This window comes from Acomys minous (assembly GCF_964271855.1).
Source record: "Acomys minous genome assembly, chromosome: 10".
NCBI classification, from domain to species: domain Eukaryota; kingdom Metazoa; phylum Chordata; class Mammalia; order Rodentia; family Muridae; genus Acomys; species Acomys minous.
In genome coordinates this window covers 74,725,201-74,748,995 of record NC_140491.1, presented here as the reverse complement: position 1 = coordinate 74,748,995, position 23,795 = coordinate 74,725,201, and the positions used below count along the sequence as shown (strand labels likewise).

The following is a 23,795-nucleotide window of genomic DNA, read 5'->3' as shown; positions in this document are numbered from 1 at the left end:
CATTCCGATTGGCGGAGATGACCATGGGACCTGGAAGTTGTCTTTGTCCAGCCAGGGCTGCCCTTCCGGTTCCGTTGGGTCCCCCTTTGGCTCAGGTTGCCTGCCCCTCCCCCTTCCCGGAGCCCCGAGGGGCTGGATCTCCTGGCGTTGCCAGATCCAAATGGCGGTCTTGCCCCCAGGTCTGTAAGTTCGAAAGCGGCCAGGCTGGGGCGCGGGGTCTCTGGAAATGGAGCCCCCGTGGGGACCTGTATCGGCCACAACCTGCCCTGGGATGGTATCCGAAGAGCTGGTCTAGGCCCTTGGGGACTTGAGCCATTGGACCGGCCCACGCTGCATCCCACCTTCTTCCCCTTCCTACAGTAAGGAATCTCAGGATGCCCCAGGGACCGCCGCCTGGGACCCTCTACCTAGGGCCCCGTGTCTGGCCGGGACGCCAGACTCGGGCATTTTGTAAAAAGTGCTGGAGTTGAGGCCGGCAGAAAACTGAACGGCGGGAGCTAGCCAAAGCAAGGCCTTCAGTGCCAACCGCGAGACTACTGTAAGTCCTAGGTTTTGGTGGGTTTTACCCCTGCTCGGCCGCCAGCTCTTGTATTGCTGGTGCTGTGCCAAGCACTGGGGGTTCGTCAGAGACCCAGTGTTCACAGACAAGTTTGGAAGAAGATATATGAATAAATTGATGCCCGTATGAGGGTGGGGGTATGCAGTTGGTTATTTCCATCATCTGCTCTCGGGACAGTTGCTGAGAAGCCTGTAGAAAGAGCGTGGCCTCTAAATCCTAGTTGGTGAGAACGAAGTGTAGAAGTAAGTACCTTTCAGACGAAAGGAAAAGTTCTGCTACTGAGAAGTAACAGACTATGGGTTTTCTTTTTGAAGCTCTGAGCAGGAAACTGCTATGGTCAGATTTGTCTGCAGAAAGTCATTTTGTTCTCTGGGAAGCCTAGAGCACAGAAACAGCTGAATCTGGGCTCTCTTAGCTAAAAGCTAAAATAATCTATTGGAGATTATTTTTGAAAGAGTAATGAGATCATCCTGGTGAGATGCAGTACAATCTAAAATAGAGTATCGTTACGAGAAAGGAGGCAAGTGCTAGAGTGTCACAGATATTTATACACCCTAAAGGGGAAAAAGCCGAAGTCTTAGAATTTAGGTGTTGGCATTTGAAGCGTAGTGATTATTACAAAGTCAGTATTTGTGTTGAATTCCTGTCTAACGCAGGTGTGGAGATCAGCTCCAACATTGTGGCTACAGGTAAAGGGGCTGAGTTTTGGGATGTGGGCAGCGCCGTGAGAAGAGATGGCTTCAAGGTGGGAGCACTGAAAAGAAAGGCGATTTGAAGGATGGTGGCTACATTGGTGACACAGAAAAGCAAGTTGGAGCCCACAGTAAGAGGTAGAAACACAGGGTCAAAGCAACCAGCGTGACCTGGATATCAGAAGGAGAGAATTTTGAAGGGAGTCCACTGGGTCATTCCCAGCTACTGGAAATGGAGAAAGAAAAAAGTATCTTCTTTATTCACAGGCCTGGTAAAAAAAAAAAAGCAATTTTAGTATGTGAGGTAATAAAATATAAGGTATCAATGGCCTAATTGTTTCGACAATTGTAAATGGGGGAAAATGTGAAGGGTTTGTTTATTTACGCAAATCATTTAAGGAGCACATAACAGGCACCATTCTAAGCTCTTTTGAAAATGAGCTAACAGGCTAGAGAGATGGCTTAGTGATCCCAGCGCCCGCAGAGGACCTGAGTTCCGTTCTCAGCACCTTCCTGGTGCCTCGCAACCATCCTAACTCCAGTTCCAGGGAATCTGACACTTCTGACCTCCCCAGACACCAGGCACGCAAGTGGTGCACCTACATGCATGCAGGCAAACACTCACAACATGAAATAATCAAATCTCCTTCAATGATGGGCTTCTTTAATTTTCCTCAGCAACCGCACTTATTAGTGGTTGGCAAGAAATCCGGAACCAGAATTAGAACCTTAGCAATACGATTCCAGAGCCCATGCTTTCCTCACGGTATACGTGGTGACTAGACAGGAGTCAAGGGATGGGAGCATGGAGAGGAAAGCTAGGCTTCTTGGTTAAGACAGAGACCTGCAAGGATAGCAAGGTTGAGAAGAGGTAAGTGGCGAGTTTATGTTCTGTTGTGTCTATGTTTTGTCTTTCTTTGTCGTAAGGTCCCCTTCCACTCTGCTCTAACTTAAATGTACCTCTACTCCACTGTTTTCATTTTCAATTATTTACCATCTTCAATGAAGTTTCTTCTACAGCTTCAGGCATGTCTCTAAACATCCACCCTGGTGCCACAAAGGCTCTTTTGACACATTTTAGTGACCAGCCTTGTGAGTGACAATCAGAGATAATCCGGTCACTCAAGCCACATATTTTAGACTTATTTTCATCGTTTCTCTCTCTCGTTCTCTGTCTTGATGAGGAAGATCATTTGTTTGGGGATTGTTTGTTTTAAATTATTTTTCTTTTAAATTTCTCTATATAGTCACAATCTCATCATTTCTGTCTTGATCTGTTAAAAGGATGGCATTGTAAAAGGCTGCTCGCTCAGCCATCCCCTATATATTTTTTCTTCAAATTGCAGAATTTTGGATAGTGCAAAGTGTAAGCATCATGATTTTAAATATTAAATTCCTAGGGCAGGTATTTTCAAGTATATTGAGATTAAGCTTGATTAAAATTAGTAATGAGGATAGAGACTTAGGAATTCTTACTATAGGGAAGGAATGAAACTGAGAAAACAGACAGACTTTTCTGTGGAATTAAATCTCAAAAGCATAGCAACAAACCAGAACCATAGCTTTTAAGACTACACTTACCTTCGCACAATCTAGTGATGCCTCAGAAACAGGCTAGCAAAATAATGGTTTTTTTAAAAAAAATGAAACTGGCCCTAACGCTGAGGAGACGGCTCCGTGGGTGTGAGTGCTTGCTCCTTTTGCTGATACCAGAGTTTGCTTCCCAGCACCTACATCCTGTGGTTTACCATCACCTATAACTCCAGCTCCAGGGGATCCCGTGAGGCCACCTTTGGTACCTGCGTGCACATACACATATACATGCAGACAGACATACAGACATATTTATAAAAATAAAGTGAGTCTTTAAAAAACAAGACCGCCCTGGGATGATGAGTAATAGGGTTCAGGCATGAGATAAAGTCAAGAATAAATGTAGCAGTAGTGGTAGTGAGGACAGAGCGGCTCGTTAGCATAGTCTTCTATATATCCTTAACGAAGGTTGGTTTTAATTTGTACTTTTTGCAGATGTAAATCTTTCACTGAAGTGTAACGAAAATACACACGTCTACAGATCATAACATAACGCTCCCGAGATTTCATGTGTTGATTCAGGTTTTGGCTCTAACAGTTAGCATTTTCTTTTCTTTTCTTTCGTTTCTGGTTTTTCAAGTCAGGGTCTTTCTGCGTAGCCTGTTCTGGCCTTGCTTTGTAGACCAAGCTGGCCTGGAACTCAGAGATCTGCCTGCCGCTGCCTCCTGAGTGCTGGGATTAAAGTTGGGATTACCTTCGGCATGTTGTCTGTGTCCTCAGCTTCATTTTCCTCTAGGAAAATGTGGGTAATACTCACCTACCAGTAGAGATTTTCAGGACTGGATGAATTAATTTAGATAAAGCACTTAGCAATATATTTGGACTATGACAGGAATTCAGGAGACATTGGGCATCACTTTTGTAAAAGTGATTAATCTAGGTAGACGAGTGTTGTATGTTTCTGTTCCTGGTTTGAGAATGTGCGCACTACAGTTACCTTTATGTTACCTATTGTGCATGTACGTGTGATGCTGGGATTGGATTTAGGACTTCACACATAAAAAGTACACACTTAGCCGGGTGCTGTGGCGCACTCCTCTAATCCCAGCACTCGGGAGGCAGAGGCAGGCGGATCGCTGTGAGTTCGAGGCCAGCCTGGTCTACAAAGTGAGCCCAGGACAGCCAAGGCTACACAGAGAAACCCTGTCTTGAAAAGCAAAACAAAGAAAGAAAAAGTATTACAAATTTGGTCCTGCATGATCTAAAGAGTTGTTATTGTTGTTGTTGTTGTTGTTTTTCTTTTTTCCCCAAGACAGGTTTCTCTGTGGCCACTTATGTTTGGCCACATGAAATAATGGTAATTTTTTATAACTTCTGGCTAAATTGGAACATTCACTGTTCTAGTTACAGAATGAATATTTTTAAGCTAGTGTCACTAAAACTGATCAATGATAATATAGTTCAGCTGCTTCAAAATACTGCTAATATTCCAATGTTTTCTACTGTTTGAAAGTCCTTGGTTTCTCTGCCACATTAGCTTTTCACATTCCTACTCTCTCAGTGCAATTCCTAATCTTTATTGTGATCATTTTTTTTAAATCCCCGCATTCAGAATGCCACACAGGAGAAAACATACTTTGTGATTTCTAACATGCATGTACCACACCCTCCTAAATTTTACTTCTTTCTGTGACATTCAGCTAAACTATGACATTTAGAAGTTTTTGGAGATAGGGTCTCACTATGTGGCTCAGGCTGGCTTGGAGCTTGCATTCTGTATCCCCCTCACCCTCTGAGTACTGTGTGCAAAGGTTTGTGCCTCCAGCCCAGCTTGAGCCTCCTCTCTCTTCCCCCCCCCCCTGTGTGTGTGTGTGTGTGTGTGTGTGTGTGTGTCTTATCTGTCTAAATTTTTCTTCTCATTAGATTTCAAGTTCTGTGAAATACCTTTTTCTTTCTTTCTTTCTTTTACCTTTTACTTTCTTTTGCTTGTTTCTTATTCCATCTTTATTCCTTTCTAGGCCCTCATGGCCTCAGACACGCAATTCCTCCACAGATATGAATCTGGTCTACTTAACAGACATTTTAGAAAAAATTTATTTATTTATTATGTACACAGTGCTCTGCATGTATGCCTGCATGACAGAAGAGGGCATTAAATCACATTATAGATGGTTGTAAGCCCCTATGTGGTTGTTGTGAGTTGAACTCAGGACATCTGGAAGGGCAGTGCTCTTAACCTCTGAGCCATCTCTCTAGCCCCCTTAGTTTTCTTGTTGTTTTTGTTTTAATGAGCCTAGCCCTGTAGGTTCAGCTGCTGCACACTGAGCCTTCCCGTATGTTTAATGTGGTGTCAGGTGACAGAAGAGAATTAGGATGTGCTTGTTGCAGCCTAACGCCAGGGTGTGTAGTTTGGACAGGAAGGAAGTATCTGATGAAGCAGTTTGAGTGTTACATAGAAGGACTGTGTTGTGTGCTCTAAGTGGTCCGACAAGGGCCTCTCAGGAAGAGAGGCTAGACTGGCCAGAATGCGCTGCTCTAGAGTATGTGATGTGTAGAGCAAGTAGCTGTGGTATGTTCCAGCACTGTTAACACGTGGGCTTTGTCATCAGGAGCTGATACTCGGTGAAAAATGAAGATTGTGAATGTTGGGCTTCAAAATCTGTAAATGATGAGAGGCATAGTGGTCCACACCTTTAATCCCAGCACTCTGGAGGCAGAGGCAAGTGAATATCTGTGAATTCTAGACCAGCAATAAGTAAGTAAGTAAATAAATAAATAAACAAATAAATAAGTTCCAGGACAGCGGGGGCTGCATAGAGAAACCCTGTCTAAATAAGTGAATAGATAAATTTATTTATAAGAGAGACCTTATCTAAATCAGTAAAGAAATGGGTTCCTGGACTGCCAGACCTACATAGAAAGACCTTGTCTAACTAACTAAACAAACAAATGTAGAAAGGCCATATCTCAAATCAATGAATTGGTGAATGAATGAATGAAAAAGTCTAGATTTGGCCAGAAAAGCTGGTAGTCTCACTTGACTCTGCAGTAAGGGGCTGTTGAGTACGCAGAATTGAAGCTCGCGTTCCTAGCACATTGAGCTTATAGAACTGTTTTTTAAAGACAGAACTGAAATACCTGTTAACCTGATAGAAGACTGGTTTGTAAAAAGAGAATACCAGGTTTCTTTAGTGGCTAGTACACTGAAATGATGGGGTTTGTGTGGCTAATTCATCCTTCCTGTTCAGAAAGACACATGACAACACAAGTTTCAAGAAAACCTTGAAAGAATGCAATCAGTCCATGAAGACGTTCTCAAAAATATTTGCCATATAGACAGCAGTATGCATAATTAGGAGTTCGGGTTTTTTTTTTGTTTGTTTGTTTTGTTTTTGTTTTAAACAGCAGTGTTGTGGATTGAACTCAGGGCTTCACAAATGGCGAGGCAAATTATCTACTTCTGAGCTAGTAGATGTCCTCAACCCTTTGCAGAGAAGACTATATTATAACATTATTTACTTTTATTAGTGTTCTTTATTAATTGGCTTATAACCAGGAGGCTAGCCTAGATTTTTTTTTTTTTTTTTTTTTTTTTTTTTTTGAGGCAGCGTTTCTCTTATAGTCCTGGCTATCCTGGATTCACTTTGTAGACCTGGCTGGCCTCGAACTCACAGAGATCTGCCTGCCTCTGCCTCCCAAGTACTGGGATTATAGGCGTATACCACCATGCCTGGCTAGCCTAGCATTTTTGAAATGTGCTGTATGAGTTGAGTTTGAGAGAAAAGGAGCTGGAAGCCAAAGAGAACATTTAGGAATCAGTTCTTGTAGTCCACATGATGAAAAATGATGGACATATAGGGGTAAGAAGGTAATATAGCTAGTAAGTATTGAATCCACACCTTATTCTCACTCATACACCCACAGATTGGTTTATCTTATAGTGTTTTATTCCCCAAATGTAAAGCAATGTTCCTTACAAAAGAGGTTAGATTTATCCATAGTATACAGGATAAAGAAGTGTGCCTTTGTTAGTAACCAAATACTGTCTCTTTAAATCTGTGACTTTTATCATAAGTAGTTATACAAATAAATTCATACCAGTTTAAACAGGAAGGGGAGGGGAGTCTCAGCAAGTGGTATGCCTGTAGACTCTTTAAAATATCTGCACATTAGCCCAAGGGGCATGTCCCACGAAAGCCTTCACTTACCAGGAAACTGAGACAGAGGGGAGGACATTCTAGTGGGACTCTAGATGAGAGAAGCATGGGAGAATGGCAAAGTAGAAGGATCCAGAGGGAGCTAGAAGCCTACAAGTAGAACATTATGATAGGCAGATTTGGGCCCAGGGGTCCCGCTCAAACTAAGGCACCAGCCAAGGACAATACAGGCGGTAAACCTTAAACCCCTACCCAGATCTAGCCAATGGACAGAACACTCTCCACAGTAGAGTGGAGAGTGGGATATTACTTTCTCACATACTCTGGTGCCTCACCTTTGACCATGTCCCCTGGAGGGGGAGACCTGATGGCACTCAGAGGAAGGACAGCAGGTTACCAAGAAGAGACTTGATAACCTATGAGCATATACAGGGGGAGGTAATCCCCCTCAGGAACAGTCATAGGGGAGGGGAATAAGGGGAAAATGGGAGGGAGGGAAGAATGGGAGGATACAAGGGATGGGATAACCATTGAGATGTAGCAAGAATAAATTAATAAAGGAGAAAAAATAAATAAATAAATAAAATAGAAAGCAACGGGCTGGAGAGAGAGCTTAGTAGTTTAAGGGCACTTGCCGTTTTCCAGAGGGCTCCAGTTTGATTCTCATCATGCACATGGCAACTCGCAGCCATCTATAACTCCAGTCCCAGGGTATTGGACACCCTCTTCTGCTCTCTTGGATCAAGCACACATGTGACATACATATATGCATACAGGCAAAACAGCCATATACATAAAATGAAACCAAAGCAAAACAAATAAAAAATGTTAATAAAAATAGGAATCAAAAGAAAAGAATACTTTGTTTTGGCAGAAAGCAGGTACATCTTTAATGTAAAAGAAAATAATGTCCTCATTGTCACTTGAGTTATGATGATTTCATTTGAATAGAATTCTCATTTGAGAAGTGAAAAATAAACTTCTTGGACTAACTCAAGCATTGTTCTTGTGTTAAGTGTCTTAAGAGGTTGAGTGAGCGCCCAGTTATGTACGTTTCTATATGTCTACTCTTTGGGTACAGTTGACACCTGATAATGGTAAGGATAACTTAACGGCCTGTGAAAGCTGCTGTCATAGCTTTTTGGATACATATAAAACAGGCATGACAACACATTTGGTTTTGAAAGGTAAATTTAGGTTTCTAAATGGTTTAAATTTTCTTAAATTCCACCTTTTTTACATTTCTGTTCTTTAGGTCTGCCAAAATGTCTGAAAGATCAGATCTCCTTCACTTCAAGTTTGAAAATTATGGAGATTCAATGTTACAAAAAATGAACAAATTAAGAGAAGAGAATAAATTCTGTGATGTTACAGTTCTCATAGATGACGTTGAGGTGCAGGGGCATAAAATTGTTTTTGCTGCAGGTTCCCCCTTCTTAAGAGACCAATTTTTACTGAATGATTCCCGAGAGGTGAAAATCTCCATATTACAAAGTTCTGATGTGGGGAGACAGTTGCTCTTGTCCTGTTATAGTGGTGTGCTGGAATTCCCTGAGATGGAACTGGTCAATTACTTGACTGCTGCGAGTTTTCTTCAGATGAGCCACATTGTAGAACGGTGCACACAGGCGCTGTGGAAGTTTATAAAGCCAAAACAACCAATGGATAGTAAAGAGGGATCTGAACCACAGAGTGCTTCTCCCCAATCGAAAGCACAGCAGGGAGACGCCAGAGGCTCTCCAAAACAGGACTTACCTTGCATTCATCCATCTGAAGACAGTATGGACATGGAGGACAGTGATATTCAGATTGTCAAGGTAGAATCTATTGGGGATGTGTCCGAGGTTAGAAGTAAGAAAGACCAGAGCCAGTACATGCCTTCTGAACCCACTGCTTTACACTCATCAGAGCCCCAGCACTCCCTGATAAACTCAACTGTGGAGAACAGAGTCAGCGAGCTAGACCAGAGCCATCTCCACAATTACGCCCTCTCTTACACAGGCAATGATGACATCATCATGACCTCAAAAGATGTCTTTGGGCCTAATATTCGAGGTGTAGACAAAGGCTTACAGTGGCATCACCAATGCCCAAAGTGTACCAGGGTGTTCCGTCACCTGGAGAACTACGCCAACCACTTAAAAATGCACAAACTCTTTATGTGTCTACTCTGCGGCAAGACTTTCACTCAGAAAGGCAATCTTCATCGACATATGCGTGTACATGCCGGAATCAAACCTTTCCAGTGTAAAATCTGTGGGAAAACCTTTTCTCAGAAGTGTTCCTTACAGGACCATCTTAACCTTCACAGTGGAGATAAGCCCCATAAATGTAACTATTGTGACATGGTTTTTGCACATAAGCCAGTTTTGAGGAAACACCTTAAACAGCTGCATGGCAAAAACAGCTTTGATAATGCCAATGAGAGGAACGTGCAAGACCTCACAGTGGATTTTGATTCTTTTGCATGTGCAACAGTCACAGACTCTAAAGGTTGTCAGCCACAGCCTGAGGCAACACAGGTCCTGGATGCAGGTAAACTAACCCAAGCTGTCCTCAGCTTACGGAGTGAGAGTACGTGTGTAAATTGAACAGGACCTGGTGCTCACAGCGAGAGCTGACTGAGAGCGTGGCAATAGTAGGTGTTTTTAGGAGTGATTTGATAGTTTGTTCTCCAAAGCCTCCAAGCAGGTGGTAGTGGGTGAATTAAAGCACTAACAGACCAGGCAATTCCCACCTGCAGTGGCTTTGCTTTCCTTTTGTTGTCTTCTGGTTCTTTTTTGAGTTATTTATCCTGTGGTGTTTGTTTTCCTTTCCTAAGGAATAATTCCATTTGTCTACCTAGTGTCGATATATGTCTTAGACTGACACTAATCTTTCTACCAAGCACATTCTGAAGGTACCAACAGACAGCATTACCTACTTCCTACTAGTAGATGCTATACTTAGAAACGTTAACATTTTTTTCTTGGGGGAAATGAAGCTGGGATAGAAGGTGATGCTGCTGTTGACCCGGATATGTGATAGAGCCTCATTTTGTCTGCTGTGATTCATCCAAGGTTGATGAGTGCATCTGCTTCCTGCCATTTGTACTTTGTTTGGAGCTGCTATAAAGAAGTGTACTAGTTATTACTTTAAACACTAACACAGCCCATTGAGTTTTCCTTACAACCCACAATACAATCCTTCCAGCAGCATCTGCAGACAAATAGGGACCACCTTGGGAGGATAATCAGCAAATGAAAGAAATATAATAAAACAACAGAGGGTACATAGAAGGTTTCCTAAATAATATGCCTGAACAAGAAGCCAGCTGCTTATGTGTGTACCCTATTGATGCTTTTGTAATTGGTAGTAATTTAGCCACACTTAAGTGAGCTAAAGACTAATGGACTTTATATCCATTTATACATGAGAAAGGTGCATTTGGCCATAACTTTTGTCAGTGTACAATAAGTGTTCCCGGGTCTTCCTTTTCACATGCACCTTCATCGTGGAAATAGGTGAAAAAATTTAGTGGGATACAGAAGAACAAACAGAATTTTTGCATTTATATAGTCCTAGAGGTACACAATACACTGTCCACTTTGCTACCTTTGATAGTTGATATTGAAGGTTGCAAAAAACAATTCTTTGTTCTAAAATAAATTTCAGACAGCTTTGAGCCTGTTTCTGACCCAAGGGCTACAGTCGGGTGGTAGGATGGCTAGAGAATTTAGAAACTCTCAAAAGATTGCTTATATTATCTCTGCCATTTTAAATAAGGGTATTTAGAGTCAAACAGGTAGCCTGGCCACCATTGGCCAAAATACATCTGGCTAAATATGAGTGATTGTCCCCATATTGCCTCTTCCTCTCTAGCTTGGCTTTAAAAGAGTATCTTTTAAGTAATAATACCTTACCAGAATTTTTCCAGCTTTGTTTCACTATCATATATCCCTTTTGGCTTTCAGAGACAGCCAAGAATTTCTCAACAAAATGTCACAGAAGGACTTGTGGTAATTTTTAAATTTTATTTTATTTTAGTGGCTTCGCCTGTAATCTCAGAATTTACAAAGTTGCAGGAGGGTTGTTGTAAGTTAGAGGCCAGCCTGGCCTAAAGAGTGAGTCCGTATTTCAAAAAACCTAAATAAATATGATCATTTTACTGTAGTGGTGCTGGAAGTCAAATCTACTGTCTCACATGTGCTAGGCAAGCACTGTGTGTACTAATCAACGTTGTCTTTTTAGCTAGATGGATATTACATTATTTCTAAGTGGTAACTGGTCTGGCTACAAAGGGAAAGAAAGGCAAGTTAGAATAATGTAAGAAGGATCCAAATAAGAACCTGATTTTGTTTGAGAAACTTTATTTACACCAGACTTTTGTTTTTATTTTTAAGTTATAATAGTACATGGACAGATAATCCAAAAATTAAACTTACTTTATATAGAGATAGCAAGAAGTCTTAATTTCTTAAAAATTTGATACATTTACACATGCCTCAGATCTGAGGTATAATTCCTCTTCTACTAAATATTTAAATATGAGTACAATTGGCTAATAAGACTCCTAGGTACTTTATGTCCCACATTACTCGCTGATGGTCTAGTAATGCTTCCTAGCATTCTGAATCTTTTATGATTTGTCCAAAGAGCACCAATTCTATGCAGGAATAGCACTCCACTCATCCAGTGTTTGGAATATTTTCTCTGAACATCATTTCCCCCCCATAGGAACATTTCAAGATGGTGGGGCTCCACTTGCTCATATTTGTCCGGTTACTGTCAGTAGTTTTGAAGACTAAAAGCAGCCTGGGTTCAAAGAATACCGATCTCTCTGTTTCTTGATGTATTTCAGTCACTCAAAAGCCTTTTTTTTTTTTTTTTTAAATGCTGGTGACTTTGAACCTAAGGTCTTATGCATGTACTCTACCACTGAGCTACTCCCACAGCCTCAAGAAACATTAGTAAGCAACTGGTATTTCCAGGCACTGAGTTATGTTCTGAGGGTAGGAAAGTAAGATTGATATGGTCCCTGCCTGCCCTTATAGGGCTTATGGTGTCACGTGATTTTAGCAAGAGGAGGTCTCAAATTTATTTCCTAATAAGAATAAAATTGCCATGTTTTGTTTTATTATTTAAAGCAGTGGTTCTCAACTCATGACCCCTTTTAGGGAGAGGGGTGAAATGACCCTTTCACAGGGGTTTCCTAAGTTCATAGGAAACGAGACCTACATTATGATTCATAGCAGTAGCAAAATTGCAGTTATGAAGGAGCAATGAAAGTAATTTTATGGCCAGGCGTGGTGGCGCACGTCTTTAATCCCAGCATTTGGGAGGCAGAGGCAGGCAGACCTCTGTAAGTTTGAGGCCAGCCTGGTCTACAAAGTGAGTCTAGGACAGGCAAGGCTACGCAGAGAAACCCTGTCTCGAAAAACCAAAATAATAATAGTAATAATAATAATTTTATGGTTGGGGGTCACCAAAGCATGAGAAACTGCATTAAAAGGTCACAGCACTGGGAAGGTTGAGAACCAGTGACTGACAGTCAGCTTGCTTAACGTTTTCTGTTACTAACATGTTTAGTCCTCACCATTTGCGAGTGCAAACCATTTACTTGATTTGTGGTCTCTCCAGTTTTTGCCTGGAGAAGTCTTAAATCTGTGAGACATTTAATTTTCTTGGGACTTGAGTTCTTTACTTACATGTTTCTCAGATTTTCTAGCAAAGAGATCAAGTTACTGAAGGCACATATTTTTTATAGTAGAAGGCTTCTTTTAACACTAGTTGTGATTATATGGGGGCGCGTGAACCTTAGTTACTCAGCATTTGATTTTTTTTTTTTTTTGAGGCAGGATTTTACTATGTACCCTTTGCTGCCTCAGCCTCTCAAGTGCTGGGATTAAAGATGTGTGCCACCACCATGCCAGGCTCACTATTTGTGTTGTATGGATTCTTAGGAAAACTTCAAAAGGAAAAGGACTCTCTTCACTGTAGTTTTTTTTTTAATTACTGTTATTTATTTATTATTTAATATTAAAAAAAAGCTCCAAACTGAAGTGGCTCTGAGGTAAATCAGGTGTGGGTTTGCATTAGTTTAGAAGATGTGTAAGTGAAAGGTGACTAGTGTCACATTTCTGAAATACTGTCCTAAACACACAACTTAGAACATTTTATTTCAGCTCATGAATGGCTGTTCTAAATCTGTTGTATGTTAGACATACTTTGAACTACCTCTTTACTTAAAATGGGGAAGTTTCCTTAATAAAATTTGACAATTAAACTGTGGTGTCATTGACTTATTTCCCTACTGCCTTTCGTCCTTTACTTCTCGGTAATTTGAATTTAAATTCTTTAAAACATATGCTAATGGTGGTAAGGGGCTGAAAATGAAGCTCAGTAGTAGTGTTTCCCCAGCATGCAAATACCCAGGGTTTGATTCTCAGCACTAAGGGAGAAATTTGAGATTGACCTTTGAAGAAAATATGGGTTAACCAGAAATTAGTTGTTAGTAGAACCAGTTATTTCTTTATGAAGCTGCTGAGAATAAAGAACAGGGGTGGTGTGTGTTTATCAGTAGCCGAGTGTTTGACTAACATTCTGGAGGCCCAGGCATTGTTCCTGGCAACAGGGGCACACACACGTCATCATCATCATCAGCCATCCCTTCACTCCGCAAAAATAGGAACTGAATGCTAGACTCTGCGAATGCAAAGAAAGTGAAATATTGTCCTACATAATTCTCCTCCCTTGATGTGGCATATATTTTGATGTGGGTATGTAAGTGCAGTTTTGAAGCTAAGTCGTTTCCAGCTGGGTCCTGACTTACTGAGGAGCAGCGTAGAGATACTGTATATTCAGTATAAACGGCTTTTGAAAGGTTAAGTGGGAAAGAAAGCATCCGCGAGGCCCTGTGTTTAATTATCATCATGGCTTTTGGAGCCGCGACCGGTTACCTAAAGCAGGGTAAGGAGGTTGTCAAAGGAAAAGGCACATGGCAGAGGGGAGGCAGGTACAGTGGTGGAGCTGCGGTCTGGAGACCGGGGCCAGGTCCTGATAGGTGAGGTCCAATACAGAGCCGCGGGGTCCTGATGGGGCTCAGGGTAGGTGAGGTCCAATACAGAGCCGCGGGGTCCTGATGGGGCTCAGGGTAGGTGAGCTCCACTACAGAGCCGCGGGGTCCTGATGGGGCTCAGGGTAGGTGAGCTCCGATACAGAGCCGCGGGGTCCTGATGGGGCTCAGGGTAGGTGAGCTCCACTACAGAGCCGCGGGGTCCTGATGGGGCTCAGGGTAGGTGAGCTCCACTACAGAGCCGCGGGGTCCTGATGGGGCTCAGGGTAGGTGAGCTCCGATACAGAGCCGCGGGATCCTGATGGGGCTAAGGGTAGGTGAGCTCCACTACAGAGCCGCGGGGTCCTGATGGGGCTCAGGGTAGGTGAGCTCCACTACAGAGCCCTGCGGTCCTGATGGGGCTCAGGGTAGGTGAGCTCCACTACAGAGCCGCGGGGTCCTGATGGGGCTCAGGGTAGGTGAGCTCCAATACAGAGCCGCGGGGTCCTGATGGGGCTCAGGGTAGGTGAGCTCCGATACAGAGCCCTGAGGTCCCTCCGCCCCGCCCCTCAGCTTGTCTGCGGTTCTGGCCTTGAGCTCTCTTCACTGACAGCAGGACCAACCAGAAAAGATCCGGCTGCCGGTTTTCAGGCATTTTTCTGTCATTCCAGGAGCGGAAAAAGTGAAGGGGGAAAAAAAAAGCGTCTTAGGATGTCCTTCCGGGGCGTCCAGACAGTCCCGGTAAGGAATAACTCTGATTGACTCCGGAAGCGTTTCCTCCCAGGCTAAGTCCACTTTCCGGCCTGGGCTGCGGTTGCCGCGGACGCCTCAAAGCCAGTTCTGTTAGTCGGTAAGTGAAAGTGAAGGAGACCTGCCAGCGGGAGAGGTAAAAGGACGCCGCCCCCGCGGGGGTGCAGCCCCGTGCGGCCTCGGTTCCAGCCTGGCGCCGCACCCGCCTCGCCGGCCAAAGTAAGGCGGCGTGGGAAACCGTGTGTGTGGCTGGAGGGAGTTGGCAGGCCGGCGGGCGGTCTAGGATTCCTGTCCGCTCTTCCTGCTGTGTGTGCTCCTGTGGCTGCTGGGTGAACACAGTCTGGAGAGAAGATGCCCAGGGAGAGGGTAATCCCCGGTCACGTCAAGCCCTGCGTTGTGCTCCACGGAGCTAAAGCACGTGGGAACTGGAATCGTGAATGTAATAAATAGGCAAATGGAGGGGGGTTATGTTCGCTTGGTGTTATCTGTGCAGCAATAAACAATTTAATATGAAGGAGCTGAGTTTATGAAAGACCACCGAGATCAATCAGTAAAAGATAGGTTAGGGGGAAATCCTGAAGGAGTTTGCATTCTTTATAAAAACAAAAGGTGTCTGGGAAGTGGGGAGATGATGGAGTTAAACCAAAAGAGCATTTCTTTCTTTCTTTTTTTTCTTTCCTCATTTTTAGTCATAATGTTCTGGTGGGAATTCAGGATGGTAGTTAAAAGAGTGCTTTGTCAGGAGACCTGTTGAGTCATACAGTGTCCAAGGCCGTCAGGACTGGGGACTTCTGGTAGTGGTGGGTAATAGCCAACATGGATTACATTTTGTAATTTAAGGTGTTACGTGTACTTCTTAGTGTCACTGTACTCATTACTGGTATTTTAAAAAAATTATGTACCATGAGATGATACAAAAATACGTTTTGATTTCTTTGATTTACAGATGGTGATTTGGGAACAGATTCACTCCTAGCCCCCGGAAGTATAGTTTGGGTCTTCATTTTAGACCAATACAGGTTGGGAAGTGGGGGGGGGGGGGGGAAGCACTGTATAAAAATAATATGGAAAAACATTGCCTATCCTCTATCAATGCTTGTGCTCTGTTTCGCATAGATTGCGACCATGGCTGCCGAGTCTGACGTTCTACACTTCCAGTTTGAACAACAAGGAGATGTGGTCCTACAGAAAATGAACCTCTTGAGACAGCAGAATTTATTCTGTGATGTATCGATTTATATTAACGATACTGAGTTCCAGGGGCACAAGGTGATTTTGGCTGCTTGCTCCACTTTCATGAGAGATCAGTTTTTACTCACACAGTCAAAACATGTCAGAATCACCATCCTGCAGAGTGCAGAAGTTGGCAGGAAGTTGCTCCTGTCCTGCTATACTGGAGCACTTGAAGTGAAAAGAAAGGAGCTTTTGAAATACTTGACTGCTGCCAGTTACCTTCAGATGGTTCACATTGTAGAAAAATGCACCGAAGCTTTGTCGAAGTATCTGGAAATTGATCTTTCTATGAAAAATAACCAACACACTGACTTGTGTCAGTCCTCAGACACAGATGTTAAGAATGAAGAAGAAAATTCTGACAAAGACTGTGAAATCATTGAAATTTCAGAAGATAGTCCCGTAAACCTAGATTTCCATGTTAAAGAAGAAGAAAGCAGCACGTTACAGTCCGCTGTAGAGAGGCTGACAGCAGAGCGGAGGGGAATGGCATCACCAGAGCTCGCTACAGTAGATAGTGGCTTTAAAGAGAATGAGATTTGTATTCTCCATGTCGAATCCATCAGTACAGAGGATGCAGAGAATGGGCAGTTTTCAGAGCCTTGCACCTCATCCAAAGCGGGCATGTATTTCTCTGAAACCCAGCATTCATTGATCAATTCTACTGTTGAGAGCAGAGTTGTACAAGTTCCTGGAAATCAAAATCAAGGCTTATTTTCCGAGAATGCTGATGGAAGTCACGGTCCAGTCGATGAGATTCAGAATCAGGATGAGAATTTTACCTTGAGGCACCAGTGTCCCAGGTGTCCAAGGGGCTTTCTTCACGTAGAAAACTATCTGCGCCACCTCAAGATGCACAAACTCTTCTTGTGCTTGCAATGTGGGAAAACATTTACACAGAAGAAAAATCTCAACCGCCATATTCGAGGACACATGGGTATACGGCCCTTCCAGTGTACCGTGTGCTTGAAGACCTTTACTGCTAAGAGCACACTTCAGGACCACTTGAACATACACAGTGGGGACCGGCCATATAAATGCCATTGTTGTGATATGGATTTCAAACACAAATCTGCTCTCAAAAAACACTTAACTTCGGTACATGGAAGGAGCAGTGGTGAAAAACTATCTCGGCCTGATCTCAAAAGGCAGAATCTACTGTAATCAAATCATGAACTTGCAAAGTAAAGGGACTCACTCTCTTAGGCACCTCTGTTTGTAAAGATGCAGCATTTGTAGTGTGTTGCCCATCCCCGCAACCTTTAGTGTTTATTTTTGTTCTTACGTGTTATTCATTCTGAATTGCTAATAGTTCCAAAGTTGTGAATGGTGTCATTAAGTTTATGGGGTTCTACATTGTCTCAAACATTATGTATTAGTCCTCTGTTCAGCAGTAATTCCAGATTCTTATTTGTAGTTTTTAGATACGTGATTAAATGTTGAATCTAACTATGTAGTAACTTTAATGAGTTAGAATGACAAGAAAATAGATTTGAAAGCATAGTGTTACCCATCACTGTTAATTTTGAAAGCAGATAGGACTAACGATTTTCTTTTTAATGTTTAACCAGTGTTCTTAAGTCATAACAAGAACACCAAGGTATTGTCTTAAACTAACTAAAGGAGCACAATTAAGATTCACATGGGACCAGCAGAATGCCCTTAGAATTGCATCATTTAAATGTCCAGGAGAATATGTAATTAGATCCTTTTCCTGATCATATATAACATAGTTGGATTAAGAACTATGTGGCCAATGCAAGTATTTTCTTGGCATAGATTGGAAAGTTACTTTTCTTAACTAGTCCAGATTCATCATAGACATTTGTTCTACCATTTATGTAGGGTTGCTTTTTTTGTTTGTTTGGTTAGCATGCACTAAAATTGACCTTTCTCTGGGGAGTTATTTTCTATGAATTTAACATATATATAATTTTTTACAATTGGGACATAAATAATTTCATCACCTTCCCTAATTTCCTTATGCTTTTCCTTTGTAGTCGCCTCTTCTAGCTATAAATTGAGTTGTTTTGTTTTTGTTGTTGTATGTGTGGGTGTGTTTGCTTTGATTTTTCAAGACACGGTTTCTCATTGTAGCCTTGGCTGTCCTGGACTGGCTTTGTAGACCAGACTTGCCTTGAACTCATAGAGATCTGCTTGCCTCTGTCTCCTGAGTGCTGGGATTACAGGCATAAACCACCACTTCCAGCTCTACTGAGTTCTTCATCACTATAATTTGGTATAATGTGTGGTTATATAAAACTGGAATCTTATAGTATGTTCTTTTTATTTTTTTTAACCCAACCATAATCTTGTTGAGCTTCATTTATGTTTATATTAGCAAATCGTTACTTTTATATCTTTTTGTTGTTGTTGTTACTGTTGTTGTTTTGTTTTTCAAGACAGGGTTTCTCTGTGTAACAGCCCTGGCTGCCCTGCACTTGATTTGTAGACCATGCTGGCCTTGAACTCACAGAGATTTGCCTGCCTCTGCCTCCCGAGTTCTGGGATTAAAGGCATGTGCCACCAGGCCTAGCTACTGTTTTTTTTTGTTTGTTTGTTTGTTTTTACTTTAAAATTTTTTTAATTTAGGTACTTTATTCAGATTACATCTCATTTGTTTTTATTTTGCTTTTGACGGTAGGCTGACCTTGAATTTGCCTCACTTCTTGAGCACTGGGATTATGCCTGGCCCCCTTTTTTTGTTTTAAGTTGCCTATATGTACATTTTCTTTTCAAGCATAACCAGGTGAATATTTTAAGTTTGAAAAGCTACTAGAATTAGTTATAATGTCTCATTTGTATGAATACCTCTAAATTCAAAACTTTTGCCTTTACAATGAAGAGCAAAAATTACTGCAGGGCAGAGTACCTTCCCTACCATAGGAAGTACTCACCTTCAAGCTGTCCTGTTTCTCTACATAACTCAGCTCTACATAGAGTTTATACTGTATTTAAGTTCTGTTGACACTCTTCTGTATTTTAACATGTAATATACTTTGTACTATATAAGGGTTTTGTGAAAATCATAGGTGTTAAATACAATTTTGTGATTCTTTTGTGGGAATAATGCTCCAAATAGAATTTTAACTCTGGGAGAGACTTTAAAGAATCTAAGTCTCACAGTTTATGTCCTAACCCAAGTCACTAACTAATGACATTGAGCAGGCTACCTGCCCTTTAGCTTTTCTTAATTTTATATAAAATAACATTGATCTTCATAATTTGTAGAAGTATTTTTAGGCCTACATTTCTACAAATTTATATTCTTCATGTGAACAGAGGAGACGTTTATGTCTTTAGGAACACACTCCTGTTTGAATACTCTCTTAGAAACAGAACTTTGCTAAGGTAAACACTTTGTTCCACTGATAAAGCACTGGTTCGGTGGCTAATTTCCTGTCCCACATGACTCAAGAATAGCCAGTTACAGTTGTGAACGCATTTCCCTCTGAGAAACAGTTTACTTGTGATTGAAGTGCTTCTCTTACTTTTGCTTCCTGAGTTGAAGTCTGGAGGGGAGGGCTAGGGATGGGTGGAGAAGGGAACTATAGTAAACGACAGATTTTCTCTTAGGAAGTGGTATCTACTATATTGGGTGTTTGGACCATTTTGATTGAAGGTGTTTGAGTTTGATGTGTGCCTTGTAAGACTGTTGTAAAAAATTTTGTGCGCACTTTGAAAGTTTTGCTTGTAGAAAGCTGTTTTATAAAGTAGTTGTTATTTATATTATTTATTTCCATTACATGCACAGATTGATTTCCAAACATTCCTAGGAGCTGGGCGAAGTCTACATGCCTGTCTGTAATCCCAGCCCTTGGGAGGTAGAGGCAAGAGAACCAATTCAGTGCCAGCCTTCTTTATATAGCTAAGTTTGAGGCCAGCCTCAGCTACCTGAGACCTTGTTTTAGGAAAAAACAAAAATAAAAATATAAACAAACAGAAAACATTCCTGGGACAGTATCTGTTTGCATGACATGTCTGAGAAATTCAGCAAAGTAAAATCTGTTAAAAGATGCAAGAATACAAAGTAAAGTATAGCATTTATTCCTTTTTAAATACTTGTAGCTGTTTGTTTATAACATGACAGAAAAAGCAGTATGTTTGGGTTAAGCCTATATTCACTGCATTTATATACGTAAAAGATCTTGAAAAGGTAGTTGTTACTTTGTTGTAGAGAAAAATCCCTTCCTCGTTTCATTGGATGTAATTATGTTTGTATAGAACAATAAACTGCAGGTGGGAATGGAGAACTTTGGGCTTGTGCAGTTCTATGAGTTTTTAAAGGATTCAATTTCTGTTTTGTAATAAGGCTTTTTAAAATAATGTGTGTGGAGGGGTGTGTGTCTGTGTGACTTATTATTATTTTCAGTTACATGTATGTGTGTGGCCATGTGCTTGCCAGAAGCTGTGGATCCATTCCCTCCTGGAGCTGCAGTTACAGGCAGCTGTGAGCTGGGAACTACCCTCAGTCGCTGTGTAGAGTAGTCATCTGCATTCCCACCCAGCAGTCTGCCCTGCCCCAGGACTCAGTTTCTCCTGGCTACTTAATCATTTTAGAACTGCCTAGTGGGTTTCTTTATATCTGTACTAAAAGGTAAGGAAAGAATACCAGCTCTCCTGTGGCTTGTATATTAGTTGAGGTAAACAAACAATATATGTAAAGTTTTGAAATCAATTTGGAAAAATAATGCCAGGCATAAAAATAAAAAAATAAAAAAACAGGGAGCCAGGCGTGGTGGTGCACACCTTTAATCCCAGCACTTGGGAGGCAGAGGCAGGCAAATCGCTTGAGTTTGAGGCCAGCCTGGTCTACAAAGTGAGTCTAGGACAGTCAAGGTTACACAGAGAAACCCTGTCTTGAAAAACAAAAACAAAAGACAAAAACTGACAGGGAAAAGAAGATGGTTTTACTTGTAATGTGGTTTTACACATTTGGGGAATCTTTCCTCTATGAGCTGGAAAAGTGTATCAAATAGAAATATAATGGGAAATGCACACACACATATGCCTAGATACATAGTAGGTTAAGAAACGTATATATAAAATTGATCATTACTATGCCAGGCAGTGGTGGTGCACGCCTTTAATCCCAGCATTTGGGAGGTGGAGGCCAGCCTGGTCTGCAGAGCAAGTTCCAGGACAGCCAGAGCTGTTACACAGAGAAACCCTGTCTTGAAAAACCAAAAGAAAAAAAAAAATTACTCATTACTGTCCAGTTGAAAATACAGAAATGTGGTGATGGTGCACACCTTTAATCCCAGCACTCATGCTGAGGCAGGCAGATCTATGAGTTCCAGGCCAGCCTGCTCTACAGATTGGGTTCCAGGGCTACACAAGAAACCCTCACTGGAAAAATCAAAAAAAAAAAAAAAAAAAAAAAAAAGGAAAAAAAAACCCCAGAAATGTACACCTGATTGTTGGCAAATTTTCTTTTTTGATTAGCATAATTGAATGAAAATAGGAATAATGAATTAAAAGTGGTGGGGGCAGCGGCGGTTGTAGTGCAAGCTTTTGATCCCAGCAAAGGCAGCTGGACCTCTTGAGTTTGAGGCCAGCCTGGTCTTCAGAGCCACTTCCAATACAGCCAGGGATACACACACACCAAAAGCAAAACCGTCTTTTCTTGTCACATTTTCCAGAAGCTTTGAGTCCCTCCTGGTGTGGCAGTTGTAGGTAGTTGTGAGCTGCTGTGGTTATGGAGCATGTGTGTGTGTGTGTGTGTACAAATATTGGGGAGTAGGGTGAATTCTTGCTGTGCAGCCCAGTGTGTGTGTGTGTGTGTGTGTGTGTGTGTGTGTACAAATATTGGGGGGTAGGGTGAATTCTTGCTGTGCAGCCCAGTCTATGATTCTGCCTCAGCCTTTCAATTGCTCGTTACGCAGGCACGCACTATCACATCTGGTTTACAACTCATATATTTTAAAGCCTCATTATAGAGTTACTTTTCCGTATGCTGATTTATATACAGATTATGATTATGTATTTTTTGTTTTTTAACATCTCGTGTCACATTCAGTTACATATCATTAACAAAGGATACACAGTACTGGTCAACCTTTGAGGATTACTTTGATAAGTAAATTAAGTATAAATAAAACTAAAATACATTTAAAGTATCAGTTATACAGTCTGGCATATAGCAGTTATAATTGTTGCTTCCCTCGTCCTTATTCCCAGTCTTTCTTCATTTATAAGAACATGAAAGGAAAATTCCTACCTTACAGTTTGCCACAAATCCTCTAACAAACACTGAACTACAATTCCAACACTTGTAAATTTTGATCCTTTCCCCTTAGAGGTATTTGGGATTTTAGATGAGGTAGGTGGGTTTGTCAAACAAACGTTTTCACTTTGGTCCTGGTTTTGTTAACTGCAGAATTATTTGCTAATGTGGTCAGTATCTCATTACAAGAGAGTAAAGTAGGATTTAACATAGATGCATCAGGTTCTGCTCAATGGACGATAAGCTTTTCACCCTGGAAGTTTAATGTTGGCTCAAGCCCGCAAGTCGCCTAGCTCAAGCCTACATGAATGTCCAGAGTTTCCCATAAATCCCTTCGGCTTCCCTAGTCCTCACAGCATCTCCCACAGTACTCTGGGGCCCCCTCGTCATTTGACGAGGGCGGCTCTCTTCTGAGGGAAACTGACGCGCAGTTTAGGTGCGGGTGGTGGTGGGGGGGGGGGCACTAAGCTTCCCTTCCACCCCAACTCCCGGGCTTGCGTAATCTCGCGTGAAGTGAACAGTATCTTCTCGCGAGAGCTAAGTCGGGATCCCTCCAGGTCCGCCTCCGTGGTGAGGAGGAGGAGGAGGAGGAGAAGGAGAAGGAGGCGGAGGGAGGGAGGAGGAGGAGGCCCCGTCGCGGCCTTCGCCGCCGCCAACGGGGCTGTCCCTGTAGCTCCCGATGGAGTTTGAGGCCCTGAAACCGCCGCCGAGCTCTGCCCCGGCGAGACGAGGCGCCACCGTCGCCGAGCCGCGCCGTCGCGGGGCCCCAGGGAGCGGCCCTTAGCGACCCCGCCCGGGCCCCTCAGGTAGGGCGGGGGCGGGCACGATGCGGCTAGGGCTCCGGCCTCACTGCCGGGTCCCCAGAGGTGGGGCGGGGAGCTGTCTGTGTCCGGCGGCCTGTGCTCGGTGGACGCCGGTGCCCCCGAGGGTTGGGAGCCGCGGGCCGCACCTGACACTCGGCGGAACCCGGGCCCCGAGGAGGCCCCTCGCTCTGGTAGGGCTTTTTTTTTTTTTTTTTTTTTTTTTTTGACACGAAGCGAAACGCTCAAATGGCCACCTTCCTCCGACGCCGGCTAAAGGGACGCCGCTGACCACTGAGGAGCCCACCCAAGCGGTGGCCGGCTCCCTTCTTTGCTTACTCCAATTAGGAAAAGGGGCTTTTGAAGAGGTCCCCGAGATCAGGTCCTGTCTCAGTGTTTCCTTTCAGCCCCGGGGCTTGCCGAGACCCCAGCGCTGCTATGGTGGAGGCGATCTGAAATGGTGTAAATAAGAGATCCTGGCCAAACAATGCCCAGGGAGGGCTTAACCTCCCCTGGAGGGAGATGGCTGGACCAGAGAGGGTGCGCAGGGGATGTGACTAGGAGCAGAGGCATGAAGCCCAGCGAGGGAATTGGGCTATAGCCTTCGTTCCCTCGTTCGTCTTATTTTTCTTGGGGGAGCCTCTTGAGGAGACTCTTCCACCATCTTAGGAGAATGGTAGAAAGCATCTTTGTTTCTAAGAGAAACAGCTGTACTTTTCTCTGTCCTTAGCTTTCAAGAAGGAAGGGGATAAGGGTATCTGTCATTTCCATCCTTGAAATCACCAGAGTTTTAAGATTCTGGTAGACGTAGC

At 42.7% G+C, this 23,795-nt stretch overlaps 3 protein-coding genes across 12 annotated transcripts in view; all 3 read left to right on the top strand.

The window, feature by feature from the left end:
- The first annotated feature begins 72 nt into the window (after positions 1–72).
- On the top strand, positions 73–20,210 carry ZBTB6 (zinc finger and BTB domain containing 6). 4 transcript variants are annotated; one of them, XM_084799784.1, is made up of 2 exons: positions 73–538; positions 15,841–20,210. In XM_084799784.1, exon 2 carries the CDS (start codon positions 15,850–15,852, stop codon positions 17,119–17,121), a length of 1,272 nt encoding a protein of 423 aa, XP_084655910.1. In that variant the 5' UTR covers positions 73–538; positions 15,841–15,849; the 3' UTR covers positions 17,122–20,210. The 4 variants fall into 4 exon arrangements, with proteins under 4 accessions (XP_084655910.1, XP_084655909.1, XP_084655911.1 ...); XM_084799783.1 differs by lacking the exon at positions 73–538 and adding an exon at positions 14,671–14,824; XM_084799785.1 differs by lacking the exon at positions 73–538 and adding an exon at positions 14,786–14,943.
- Positions 547–13,206, top strand: ZBTB26 (zinc finger and BTB domain containing 26). Of its 2 annotated transcripts, XM_084799782.1 has the most exons (3): positions 547–2,122; positions 8,197–9,476; positions 10,895–13,206. In XM_084799782.1, exons 1-3 carry the CDS (start codon positions 2,049–2,051, stop codon positions 10,948–10,950), a joined length of 1,410 nt encoding a protein of 469 aa, XP_084655908.1. In that variant the 5' UTR covers positions 547–2,048; the 3' UTR covers positions 10,951–13,206. The 2 variants fall into 2 exon arrangements, with proteins under 2 accessions (XP_084655908.1, XP_084655907.1); XM_084799781.1 differs by having other exon boundaries at positions 548–2,122; positions 8,197–13,206.
- Positions 20,211–22,733: 2,523 nt separating the features above from the next.
- Positions 22,734–23,795, top strand: part of RC3H2 (ring finger and CCCH-type domains 2) — a 49,922-nt gene continuing 48,860 nt past the window's right edge. For all 6 annotated transcript variants that reach the window (XM_084798456.1, XM_084798455.1, XM_084798454.1 and 3 more), the window contains exon 1: positions 22,734–22,989. The gene's annotated coding sequence lies outside the window, so the exon portion shown is untranslated. The remainder of the gene's footprint in view (positions 22,990–23,795) is intronic.